At 42.3% G+C, this 12,951-nt stretch overlaps 2 protein-coding genes across 5 annotated transcripts in view; both read left to right on the forward strand.

Moving 5' to 3' along the window:
- Window positions 1-6,728, forward strand: part of LOC109517148 (cathepsin L1-like) — an 8,149-nt gene extending 1,421 nt beyond the window's left edge. For 2 of the 3 annotated variants that reach the window (XM_019872116.1, XM_019872117.1), the window contains 7 exons: window positions 503-645; window positions 742-939; window positions 1,023-1,134; window positions 5,052-5,131; window positions 5,469-5,634; window positions 5,753-5,858; window positions 6,346-6,728. In XM_019872116.1, coding sequence (XP_019727675.1) covers window positions 503-645; window positions 742-939; window positions 1,023-1,134; window positions 5,052-5,131; window positions 5,469-5,634; window positions 5,753-5,858; window positions 6,346-6,445 — 905 coding nt within the window. In that variant the 3' untranslated portion in view covers window positions 6,446-6,728. Of the gene's footprint in view, window positions 1-502; window positions 646-741; window positions 940-1,022; window positions 1,215-2,174; window positions 2,341-2,417; window positions 2,524-3,010; window positions 3,557-5,051; window positions 5,132-5,468; window positions 5,635-5,752; window positions 5,859-6,345 lie in introns of those variants that run through there. The other variant, XM_019872118.1, reaches the window with a different exon arrangement.
- The window catches only part of LOC109517147 (cathepsin L1-like), a 16,863-nt gene that overhangs the window by 1,431 nt on the left and 2,481 nt on the right, over window positions 1-12,951 (forward strand). Inside the window, exons 1-2 of one of the 2 annotated variants that reach the window (XM_019872114.1) lie at window positions 11,596-11,695; window positions 12,629-12,730. In XM_019872114.1, the coding sequence (XP_019727673.1) occupies window positions 12,634-12,730 (97 nt within the window). In that variant the 5' untranslated portion in view covers window positions 11,596-11,695; window positions 12,629-12,633. Of the gene's footprint in view, window positions 1-11,595; window positions 11,696-12,628; window positions 12,731-12,951 lie in introns of those variants that run through there. The other variant, XM_019872115.1, reaches the window with a different exon arrangement.

A 12,951-nucleotide genomic window follows, 5' to 3' on the forward strand; every position in this document is an offset into this window, starting at 1 on the left:
GTTTTGTTTGTCGGTGAAAATTGTACAATAGAATCTTCTTCTTCTCCTTTCGGCACGTCCCTTTTCAGGGGTCGCCACAGCGAGTCATTAATTCCCATTTGTCCCTGCAAACCGCCCTATCAACTCGCATGTCTGTCTTGGCAAAAGTTTTACGCCGGATGCCCTTCCTGACGCAACCCTCCCCATTTTTCCGGGCTTGGGACCGGCACCGGGGAACAGTGTACCCCCAGGGGAGGGCACTGCTCCCCAGCGGCTGGGTTAAAATTGTACAATAGAATAAAAACAGGAAATTATCACCTGAACTTTTCCAACATTTACTGTTAAAAACCAGTACCAGGGTAACGTAATTTCTCTTTGCCTTTAATTTGAAATCAGGACAAAGCAACAGTTGAACACCTTCCTCATGCGCAACAACATCAAATTCCAAGAGGCTGCTGCATAAAACTAGCCATGTTTTTCAAGGGCGTGGCTGGATTCATCGTTTTCCTGTTCTGATTGACAGGGAAGTCCTACAGCTCTCCGTCAGAAGAGTCTGACCGCAAGACCATCTGGTTGAACAACCGAAGACTGGTGCTCGTGCACAACATCATGGCCGATCAAGGCATGAAGTCCTACCGCCTCGGCATGACCTTCTTTGCCGATCTGGTAAGAAAACCAACTCGCCGTTTCAACTCCAGCGTTGTCTTGACTGAATTCTTACAACGAAATGTCGAGACCGCTAAGAGTGTCTGCCCTGATTAGGAAAACAAGGAGTACAAGCAGTTGTTTTCCCGGGGATATCTGCTGCCCTTTAACGCTTCTGCCCCGCGGGGCGGTTCCACGTTCCTGCCATTGCCCCTTGGAGCTGGCCTACCAAAGACTGTGGACTGGAGAAGCAAGGGCTACGTCACCAACGTCAAGGATCAGAAGGCGTGCAATGCCGGTTGGGCCTTCAGCACAGTACGTGCGGTGCCTCCCGTATTTCCTCATTGTCGCCTCATTGATGATGAACTTTACTCTTCAATGTTTTCCGCCTTGCCCAGACGGGCTCTTTGGAGGGCCAGACCTTCAAGAAGACGGGTAAGCTGGTGTCTCTGAGCGAGCAACAGTTGGTGGACTGCTCTGGCGACTTCGGCAACAGGGGCTGCATGGGAGGGGACATGGTAAACGCCTTCCGGTCCATCCAGGACAACGGGGGAATCGACACAGAGGAGTCCTATCCTTATGAGGCTCAGGTAAACCGAAATTGTCTCTGACAGCAGCGGTCCCCAACCTTTTTCATCCCACGGACCGGTTTAATGTCAGACAATAATTTCAGGGACAGGGTGTTACGGATAAATACAACAAAATAATATGACATGACCTGCATGAAAACTTTGGTATTTTTAAAACATAATAATAAACACGAATCATGACCCAAGGAATGTCCTATCTGGTCGCAACACTCTCTGGTCGCTATGGTAAAGGTTCAACGTGCCTTCAAAATAAGATACAATGCAAATACAAAGTGCATGAAAAATACGACTCACCATCGATGCATATGATAAAGAGTGGGCTCGTGCGTGGGAATCTCCCATTGAGATAAATCCGTATGTTAAGTAGGAAATCCTGATACTGTCTTTTAAATGTAGCCTTCTTTGTATTGAAAGTCGTAGGCTCCTCTTCTGTCTCCTGGCTGGGCCTTTTCCCCTTCCCATAGACGTTGATGTCTTCCCCCCCAATTTTGCGAGCTCCTGGGTTTCATTTTTAGCGGTAACCTGTCACGTGACCGAGAAGCGCGCCTTGACCTGTGTCAAGAGTGATACATTGGAGACGGATGTAACAGAGAATCTGGTCATTTTTCAAAATAAAACATCTTTCAGATTCCAAAATAAATAAAACGGAAGTAATGTAAGTTCTTTATTCTTTCTCTGCAGTCCGGTACCAAATAACCCATGGGCCGGTACGGGTCCGTGGCCTAGGTGTTGGGGACCACTGTTTTACAGTGCTAAGGCGACAGGATTTAGTTGCCCGTTCCTTTCCCACAACCTGCATCCAGATAAGCAGAGAAAAAAAAAACGCTGGATGTTTTAGATTCGATTATCAACAAATTGTCTCCTGTCAGCTTTGCGGCAGCTGTTCTTTTCATCCATCACCGATTGAGTCGGTGTACTTTGTGCTGTGTCCAGTCGTCATTTGTTCCTTCTCCAAAATAGGGCGGATTGTGCCGCTACAACACAGTCGACATCGGTGCCAAATGCAGAGGTTACGTCAACGTGAAAACCGGTGACGAACTCGCCCTGAAGCAGGCGGTGGCTACAGTCGGACCTGTGTCTGTTGTCATTGATGCTTCACATGAGTCCTTCCAGCTCTACGAATCAGGTGACAGACATTAGTGCGATCGAAGCGATCTCAATAAAGAAACTTCGATCAGACATTTTCTTTGCAATTGTTGACAGGCGTCTACGATGAGAAAGCGTGCAGGACCTCTGATATTCACCACGGAGTGCTGGCTGTAGGTTACGGCACCGACGTTGACCGTGACTACTGGCTGGTCAAGAACAGGTAAACTTTCTGACGTTGTTATTCTTTGGTTGAAGTATTGAGTAAATGTAAATTGTGTACTTGGCAACAAAAACAAGGACGGCGAACACAAGCGCAATTGTGTTGCTTGTGATAAGAAACTTGTGAGTGCTTTTACAACACTGCCACAGTGACTAATAGGGACACTCATTTCAAAGCCATACATGCCTCACATATGCAGTTTAATGACAACCGAACATTGTCATTCATGGGCTGAGAATTGAAAATACAGCCCGGATCCGGGATCATTTGCGAAATGTAATATTCTGACGTATTAAACATTTCAGTGTTGTCTTGCGATGGAAGTTGTAAAAAAAAACAAACAAAAAAAAAACCGATCTTGATTTTTTTACGATGAACAAACTACATCTCGTTTTGCTTTGGAAGCAATGTGAACTCAATTTGATGATTACGATCCCGTTTGGCCGACAAAAGCGTCACTGTTAATTGAGAAATGTTTTTCTTCCAGCTGGGGTCCACAGTGGGGAGACAAAGGCTACATCATGATGAGCAGGAACAAACGCAACCAGTGTGGAATTGCTACGGCAGCAAGCTACCCTTTAGTGTGAACGGATTTGCGGGAAAACCAATTCCATTTTATCGGCTCGTGAGACATGTTTTTCATTAACTCTGGAGTGTTGGAATGAGTCAGACAGGAACAAAGAGAACCAGTGTGGAATTGCTACGGCAGCAAGCTACCCCTTAGTGTGAACGGATTTGCGGGAAAACCAATTCCATTTTATCGGCTCGTGAGACATGTTTTTCATTAACTCTGGAGTGTTGGAATGAGTCAGAGCCAGTGGACGAGGAAAAACTGAATGATGATATTTGGCAATTGATTTCTAAAATTTGATTTGATAACGAGCTTCTGTTTTTGTATATTCTGACTTTTTAAAAGGGAAATTATACAATACAGTACATCCTGATTTATATAGCGCTTTCACAACAGCAGCAATTGTAAGCAGATGCAATATAACCAGATCATTTATAAAAATAAAGATGAATGTGCTTCATGTGTGGGTTTTTGTTTTAATGGATTACCAGATGACTCCTTTATTTCCTCTTATGAAGTTGCGATGTTTGTTGAAATGTCACTATCTTTACATATCTCAGACATATCAACCGTATTTTACTTGGAGGCACCAATACACAACTCGCAATTAGGAATAAGTCTGTTCCCCTAAAACAACTTTTTCTTTCGAACGCACACAGCGCACTATTTCCTCAACTAGTAGACGTCACAGTTCCACTAACTGAGCAAGATTTGGAAGCGAGGCAATGGGTGAACAACACAGAAACACACAGTGGAAATTCGGTGTTGAAGCAAATATTCGCTTTAGCTCAGAGTGTTCATATTAAACGCATGCGCTTGGTTGTTCATTCGAGTTGTCGAAGTGGGGTGTGTTGGGTGGTATTAATGTTGGTGATGTGTCGACTGTGCGCCGCATGCGTGGGTCCGTACACAAATTCACAAATGTATTTCGGCCGTGATTGTCTATGAGTCACCTTTGGATTGTTTGGATCTTGTCCACGGGTGGGCAAACTCTTTGGCTCGGGGGGGCACATGGATTTCTAAAATTTGACAGGTGGGCCGGGTCAGCACAAGATACGGTGCATATCAAAAACTGCATATGTTGACAGTACACACCAATCATCAATAGAACAAAAGCATTCAAGCATCCACGTACTTTTTTAACGAGAACGGTGAAACAACTCTGGCATATGTCCTGTATGAAGGTCCAAGTATGTTAACAACATACAGGTGTGAGAACACAAGCAACAAAGTGAAACAATCTATTGCCCAAAAACTGTCTATAACACAAAAACTGCAGCATACAGTACAGGTATATAAAAAAAATACACAATATAAAAAAGTTCGGACTATTTGCTACAAAATGAGACGAATAAGATAACTGGTGGCTTTTCTTTCCACTCACTCCCTGTCTCTAATTTTACCTCCCCTGGATCACCACACACGACAGCATTGCTCAGCTGATGTCGTGCAATGAATTTTCAAAGCCAGCCACGGCACGCTTCGAATTCTTTGATGCACATCGTTGGCGCTATGGAACTCGCCTCCTCTCTTATTAGCGGTCCAGTTTGCGGAAAGTTTTTAACACAATAACAGTCAAACCATTCCAGGAAACGTTCATTTACTTGACTCTCCGTCGAGCCGCAAACAATTCACTCCGAGCATGGGAATTGCCAGAATCGGACTGCGTAAGAATCGTTTTCTTGTTTTTCAATGTCTCATAGTTTTGAGTCTTCACTACCCCAAGCATCTCCTGAAACTTTCGCAATTCCAGTACAGTAAAATTCACTGCAATCAAGAGTCACTTGCATGTCGTCGTTTTGGATCCAATGACAGAAAATAGCGGCGGGGACACACTTATTCTGTCGCGTTTTTTTTTTTTTTTTGACCTTCAAGAAGACGGGTAAGCTGGTGTCTCTGAGCGAGCAGCAGTTGGTGGACTGCTCTGGCGACTTCGGCAACATGGGCTGCAACGGAGGGCTCATGGATGACGCCTTCAAGTACATCCAGAAAAACGGGGGAATCGACACAGAGGAGTCCTATCCTTATGAGGCTCAGGTAAACCGAAATTGTCTCTGACAGCAGCGGTCCCCAACCTTTTTCGCCCCACGGATCGGTTTGATGTCAGACAATAATTTCACAGACCGGCCTTGAAGGTGTGACGGATAAATACGACAAAATAATAGATGACCTGCATGAAAACTTTGGTATTTTTGAAACATAATCATAAACACGAATCATGACACCGAGAAACCTCCTATCTGGCCGTAATATTCTCTGGTCACTTTGGTAATGTTTAGATTTGATTGTCAACAAATGGTCTCTTGTCAACTGTTCTTTTCATCCATCATCTTTGTGCTGTGTCAAGTCGTCATTGGTTCCTTCTCCAAAATAGGACGGAAAGTGCCGCTACAACCCAGCCAACATCGGTGCCACCTGCACAGGTTACGTCGACGTGAAAACCGGCGACGAACGCGCCCTGAAGCAGGCGGTGGCTACAGTCGGACCTGTGTCTGTTGCCATTGACGCTTCACATGAGTCCTTCCAGCTGTACGAATCAGGTGACAGACATGAGTGCGATCGAAGTGATCTAAAAAAATAAATAAATAAATGAAAAAGAAAGAAAGAAACTTCGATCTGAGATTTTTTTTTTTTTTTTTTTTTTGCAATTGTTGACAGGCCTCTACGATGAGCCAGCGTGCAGCAGCTCTGAGTTGGACCACGGAGTGCTCGCTGTAGGTTACGGCACCGACAATGGACGTGACTACTGGCTGGTCAAGAACAGGTAAACTTTCTGACGTTGTTCTTCTTTGGTTGAAGTGTTGAGTAAATGTAAAGTGTGTACTTGGCAACAAAAAGAAGGACGCCGAACACAAGCACAATTGTTCCACTTGTGTTAAGAAACTTGTGAGTGCTTTTACAATACTGCCACAGTGACGAATTGGGACACTCATTTCAAAGCCATACATGCCTTACATATGCAGTTTAATGACAACGTAACCTTGTCATTCATGGGCTGAAAATCGAAAATACAGCCCAGATCCGGGATAATTTATGAAATGTAATATTCTGACATATTAAACATTTCAGTGTTGTCTTGCGATGGAAGTTGTAAAAAAAAACAAACAAAAAAAAAACCGATCTTGATTTTTTTACGATGAACAAACTACATCTCGTTTTGCTTTGGAAGCAATGTGAACTCAATTTGATGATTACGATCCCGTTTGGCCGACAAAAGCGTCACTGTTAATTGAGAAATGTTTTTCTTCCAGCTGGGGTCGACAGTGGGGAGACAAAGGCTACATCATGATGAGCAGGAACAAACGCAACCAGTGTGGAATTGCTACGGAAGCAAGCTACCCTTTAGTGTGAACGGATTTGCGGGAAAACCAATTCCATTTTTTCATTAACTCTGGAGTGTTGGAATGAGTCAGAGCCAGTGGACGAGGAAAAACTGAATGATGATATTTGGCAATTGATTTCTAAAATTTGATTTGATAACGAGCTTCTGTTTTTGTATATTCTGACTTTTTAAAAGGGAAATTATACAATACAGTACATCCTGATTTATATAGCGCTTTCACAACAGCAGCAATTGTAAGCAGATGCAATATAACCAGATCATTTATAAAAATAAAGATGAATGTGCTTCATGTGTGGGTTTTTGTTTTAATGGATTACCAGATGACTCCTTTATTTCCTCTTATGAAGTTGCGATGTTTGTTGAAATGTCACTATCTTTACATATCTCAGACATATCAACCGTATTTTACTTGGAGGCACCAATACACAACTCGCAATTAGGAATAAGTCTGTTCCCCTAAAACAACTTTTTCTTTCGAACGCACACAGCGCACTATTTCCTCAACTAGTGGACGTCACAATTGCACTAACTGAGCAAGATTTGGAAGCGAGGCAATGGGTGAACAACACAGAAACACACAGTGGAAATTCGGTGTTGAAGCAAACATTCGCTTTAGCTCAGAGTGTTCATATTAAACGCATGCGCTTGGTTGTTCATTCGAGTTGTCGAAGTGGGGTGTGTTGGGTGGTATTAATGTTGGTGATGTGTCGACTGTGCGCCGCATGCGTGGGTCCGTACACAAATTCACAAATGTATTTCGGCCGTGATTGTCTATGAGTCACCTTTGGATTGTTTGGATCTTGTCCACGGGTGGGCAAACTCTTTGGCTCGGGGGGGCACATGGATTTCTAAAATTTGACAGGTGGGCCGGGTCAGCACAAGATACGGTGCATATCAAAAACTGCATATGTTGACAGTACACACCAATCATCAATAGAACAAAAGCATTCAAGCATCCACGTACTTTTTTAACGAGAACGGTGAAACAACTCTGGCATATGTCCTGTATGAAGGTCCAAGTATGTTAACAACATACAGGTGTGAGAACACAAGCAACAAAGTGAAACAATCTATTGCCCAAAAACTGTCTATAACACAAAAACTGCAGCATACAGTACAGGTATATAAAAAAAATACACAATATAAAAAAGTTCGGACTATTTGCTACAAAATGAGACGAATAAGATAACTGGTGGCTTTTCTTTCCACTCACTCCCTGTCTCTAATTTTACCTCCCCTGGATCACCACACACGACAGCATTGCTCAGCTGATGTCGTGCAATGAATTTTCAAAGCCAGCCACGGCACGCTTCGAATTCTTTGATGCACATCGTTGGCGCTATGGAACTCGCCTCCTCTCTTATTAGCGGTCCAGTTTGCGGAAAGTTTTTAACACAATAACAGTCAAACCATTCCAGGAAACGTTCATTTACTTGACTCTCCGTCGAGCCGCAAACAATTCACTCCGAGCATGGGAATTGCCAGAATCGGACTGCGTAAGAATCGTTTTCTTGTTTTTCAATGTCTCATAGTTTTGAGTCTTCACTACCCCAAGCATCTCCTGAAACTTTCGCAATTCCAGTACAGTAAAATTCACTGCAATCAAGAGTCACTTGCATGTCGTCGTATTGGATCCAATGACAGAAAATAGCGGCGGGGACACACTTATTCTGTCGCGTTTTTTTTTTTTTTTACCGTAATTTCCATTTGAGCCTCGATCTCTCTTCGTCTCTCTTCGTCTCCCCCTCCCTCCCTGTGTTCTGCAACTTCAAGTAACTGCGCCAGCTGGCGTTGAAATGCCTGTCATTACAAGTCCAAATGAAATGAATGCAATCATTCACATCGAACCTAAATTGTGTACCAACCTTCGGCGGGCCGGATTAAAAAGACCAATGGGCCGGATGCGGCCCGCGGCCCGTAGTTTGCCTACCTCTGATCTAGCGGGAGGTCTATGTTGTACTGAGCTGCGTTGTACTTGTGTCATCTCTTTTTGCTTCCCGTTAGGTGTGTGACTTTTTTCTTTTAACTTCGCACAATAATAATAACTGAACTCACTTCAAAATGTCACAATAGAGACACTTCACTGTGTCTTCGCCCCGGCCGACCAAAACAAATCAAAAAGCCAGTTGGGGTCATTTGTAAAAACTGTTTTGTCAGTTAAATGTCTTTTAGGGCAGAGCTCATCAACATTTTATCAGCAGCCAAGTAGGCAAACTCACAGCAGGTTGACATACTCATTTGCAATTAAGTGGTCAATGGGGCGTTCTGCTCAACATAAAATGCTGCCCTCTGTTGCTCAATTTGAAACATTGCAATGGCTCATGCGGAGGCTCAAATAAGTTCCAAGAGGACGGGTGGTTTTCAAGTTGCTGAGCAACTGTGTGTGTATTTTAACCCTGGAGAACCCAAGAACCTTTTTCTTCTTTTGAAAATGATGAAGTATACATTAAATGACTGCTATATGTTCACGGAACACCAAAACACATGTTTTTTCAAATATTCAATGCTTTCATCCTAATTTAGTATGAGGGCCAAATCTGACCCTTTGGGATTTAAGGGCAGCATTTGAGTAGCAGAATTTATACGGGCCCAATTTGACCCAGTGGGTTCTCCAAGGTTAAATAAAAAAAGGGAAATTACAACAGTGTTGTTGTTTTTTCATCTACTACGTAGTAAATGTTAATATTGCTGTCAATATGTGCTGTGGACATTAAGATTAAGATATCCTTTATTTGTCCCACACTGGGGAAATTTACAGTCTACAGCAGCAAGATTGTGGGTAGAAAGAAGAAAGAAAAAAAGAAAATAAACACCGTTCAATTAAGTGCAATATAAATACAGATATGGATAAGATCGCAGTGTTATTTACAATTGTTTTCCACATCATTTTGTAAATATGCATATGAACGCATATGTACAATGTAGGTTGCATACATATGCCATATAAGGACCACGGCAATGCTGGTTAAATTGCCTGGATTCATTTCTGGGTAGAAGGATTGCATAAATGGGCTAGCCACTCAAATCAGAAAAAAGTTAATGTTTCATTTTCACACTCATGATCCAGTTCTCATGACTGTCATGTGCAAGTGGGAAGAAACAAATGATCATGACTTAGAAAAAAAAGGAAACAAACTTTTTTTTGCACACCGTTGAGCATCTTGTTGGAAAATTTGGTGAATCTTGCAATTTTTCTCCATAGCTCATATTGTTAATGTTCTCTTTTTCTTCCTTCAGAAAAACAACAAAAAGTTACCTGTTGTACTTGACCCCAATTTAACAGCTGATTTGCCTTTCCCATGGTGGTAAAGACTTTACAGTGCGCCATCACAAACACAGTAAAAACAATATTACCGATGGCCATTTAACTTTCCTGTCTTCCATGTTCGATGATCAATTCACTTATTTTAATTTCTTTCACTGGAGTCAAATCCCCCTGAAGAATTGGACCAAAATGTGTGTGTGTGTGTGTGGGTGGGGGGGGGGGGGGGGAATACTTCGAAAGTTGCACAAAACTTCAGAGGTCAAACTTGTCAATCATTTGTCAGTGAACAGGATGAAATCAGCTTGGCTCATGATCCATGCTGAAAATATTGCTGTTCTGAAATAAATAAATAAATAAAAAAGATTTGTAAAACCTGCCCTCAACTTTTGGAAAATTAGCTTTTGTTACTGTACCTTCCTATGATTTGACTTTTACATTTAGATTGGCATTCGATTAACATTTGTGTTATTAATTTATTTTATCCCAACCTATACTGTCTCTAGTTTATGATCTTCAAAAAAAAAAAAAAAGTTTCATTTCGATTTTCACTTTCATCATGTCCGTGCAGTTTTCAGACAGTCCGTTACGCTGACACATCACCCCCTCTGAAATATTTGCGCAGGAAGTTGCATCATTCAGATCCTGTGAAGGCCATAACTATGTTGACTCATTTTTTTTCTGTGACTTGAGAGGTTAAAATCTCAGCATGGTCATGTTAAACTAAATTATGAAAATATCTTTTTATTTTATTGGTATTTGAAACATGCCTAGGGCCAATATTATTTTCGCATAAATGCTGCATGGTGTATCGAAGTGTTTGTATATTAGCATGTGGTTGGTAAAATGCATTCATGTCTTCAACATTTTCTTTTTGCCATCGTAGACTTGTGTGTAGCGCAATAGAGAGAAAAAAAAAACGAACAACTGAGAGTCTTCAACTAACCCAACAGACACGTTTTGTGAATGTGGTAGGAAGCCGCGGTATGCATCCCAGAATCTCATAACTGTGAGGAAGACACGATGTCCACTCGTTTCTTCGAAGAAAAAGTAGCTTTGAAACACAAAATCAATGGTGCCATTAAAAATGCATCATAGCGGAATTTCTACTTTTATTTTCCCATTGCTATCTAAGATGGAAAGCTGGACTGCATGAACGATTTTTGTTTTTTTTTTTATTGGAATGACCTAGAGCAAGTGCGAGTGCTGACTGAACTTTGCACACACAAACAAGAGCAAAATCATGGAAGTTGTGACATCCGAATAATGACCCCTCCTGTCATGGCAACTTTACGATGGTTCGATGTTTTCATGACAGCAAAGAAAGCCCAAAAAATTCAAAATAGTCAACTAATGCGCAGTACACACAGTAAACCGAGATTGTTAAGCTGTCAGATATCACCACTGATCTCGAACAAAAATCCTGCCATTTGCGGTCGTGGAGTCATGGACTCAGTGGTTGAAAAATACAAAGGACCTGAACGATAATCATTCAGCAAAATGGAACTGACTGAAGAAGACAGAAGCCTTCAAGAGAACAGTTAGCCTATGAGGGGGGCTACCAGCTAAAATAATCGCTAGCCGATCACATTTAAAAAGACTGAAAGTAAAAACAAAAAAAAAAAAGGACAAGTCAGGAGTCATCCATAGCCGTAATGAGTTCAAGATCTGCTGACTTTCTAAGAAACTACTCCAGATTCCCAAACGAATCGCATCATAAAAACCAGTCATGATTCATCACTTCCCCAATTCAATGATTGACTGCACAACATTTTATAGGCTGCTGACAGCCACCTGACTGGACACACTGCAGGTCATATATGGAGAGAGCTATTTAAGACAAAGATCTGAGATCGAGCACTGCATCACCTACAGGTGCTTACCCGCGACACACACACACACACACGCGCGCACATACACACACACACACACACGCACACGCACACACACACACGCGCACGCACACACACACACCGACGACATAACTCCGAGGCAGGTAAGCAGCTCGTGTGCTGTCAATCGCAAAGATGAAATGAACCTAAGACGATTCCAAATTTTGATTTTAATTGATGGCGTTTCTTGTCGAGGGAGTCTGGGGAGCTTTTGGAACAAAAGAAATCTTTTTATGAATTAATGGTATTCAATACGATGAAACCGATACCTTTTTACGAGCCTGACATGAAGCGGGTGCGGACATACATGAATTTAAACACGGATGACAACACTTGATGCTTGCCAGACCGCTGCAACTCGCCGCCACCCCCGTCAACCCCCCCGTGAAGTTCAGCGTCCACTTTGCAGGAGCGACTGCAAAGCATACTCTGTAAAATGGATGATGAACTGCGCTTGCTCCCGCGCGTTGTGGCCGTAGGCCACCCTGCAAGCAGTGAGTTTTTCCCATCACGCCGGCAATACACCGCGGCGTGGCACGTCGAGTAAAAAGAAAAGAAGCATTCCGGTTCTCCGGCAAACTGCTTTATTTTGACATTTCATTGCCTTATGTTCCAGGCTACATTCAAGTGAAGCGTTTGACTTCAACTAAAAAACATGCAGTTGTATGTTAAAATGCCAGTCGAAATACAAAGTACGTTTTTTTACTGTAAAAAGTGCCGCACGGTATTGGTATTGGCAAGTACTGAAATATTTGTAGTTCTAAAAAAAAAAACAAAAGTTGTATCAGAGCATTTGCAGTAAGTATCAACAATGATTTAATTATTTTTCTGATGTTGGGAGTTGAAATTTCACTTGTGTAACGTTTTTAGAAAAAGGCGCATGGGCGACTGATGTGGTCTTTGGAGGTAACCTGGTGCCCGCGGCCCATTGACCCCTATACTGTACTAATAAAATCCTTTCCAAATCGTGATGCAACAGGGAAGCTGCGGCAGCTTGAGGGGAAAAAAAAAAATTTTTTTTTTTTTTTCAACGACAGACAGGATGAAGCTGCTCCTTGCTGCTGCCTTTCTGGCTGTGGCCAGCTGTGCGAGCATCTCTCTGGAGGATCTGGAGTTCCACGCATGGAAGCTCAAGTTTGGTGAGGCGCCAATTCGTCTTTATTTGATGTATCTTAATAGAACAGCCTAAATCCTATTTTGCCCCAAAAATCTCCTCAGGATGCTGGCGACCTCTGCTAAAATCGGCTAAATCCTGAGTTAAACAGATTTATTTCGAATGAACGAACATAAAACATTCATTTATAAACAAAATGGAATCAAAATTTGCCCACGTTTATCCTGCTTTCCAAAAAAAAAAAAA

This window comes from Hippocampus comes, unplaced genomic scaffold (assembly GCF_001891065.2).
Source record: "Hippocampus comes isolate QL1 unplaced genomic scaffold, H_comes_QL1_v1.1 scaffold610, whole genome shotgun sequence".
In the NCBI taxonomy this organism is placed as follows: Eukaryota; Metazoa; Chordata; class Actinopteri; order Syngnathiformes; family Syngnathidae; genus Hippocampus; species Hippocampus comes.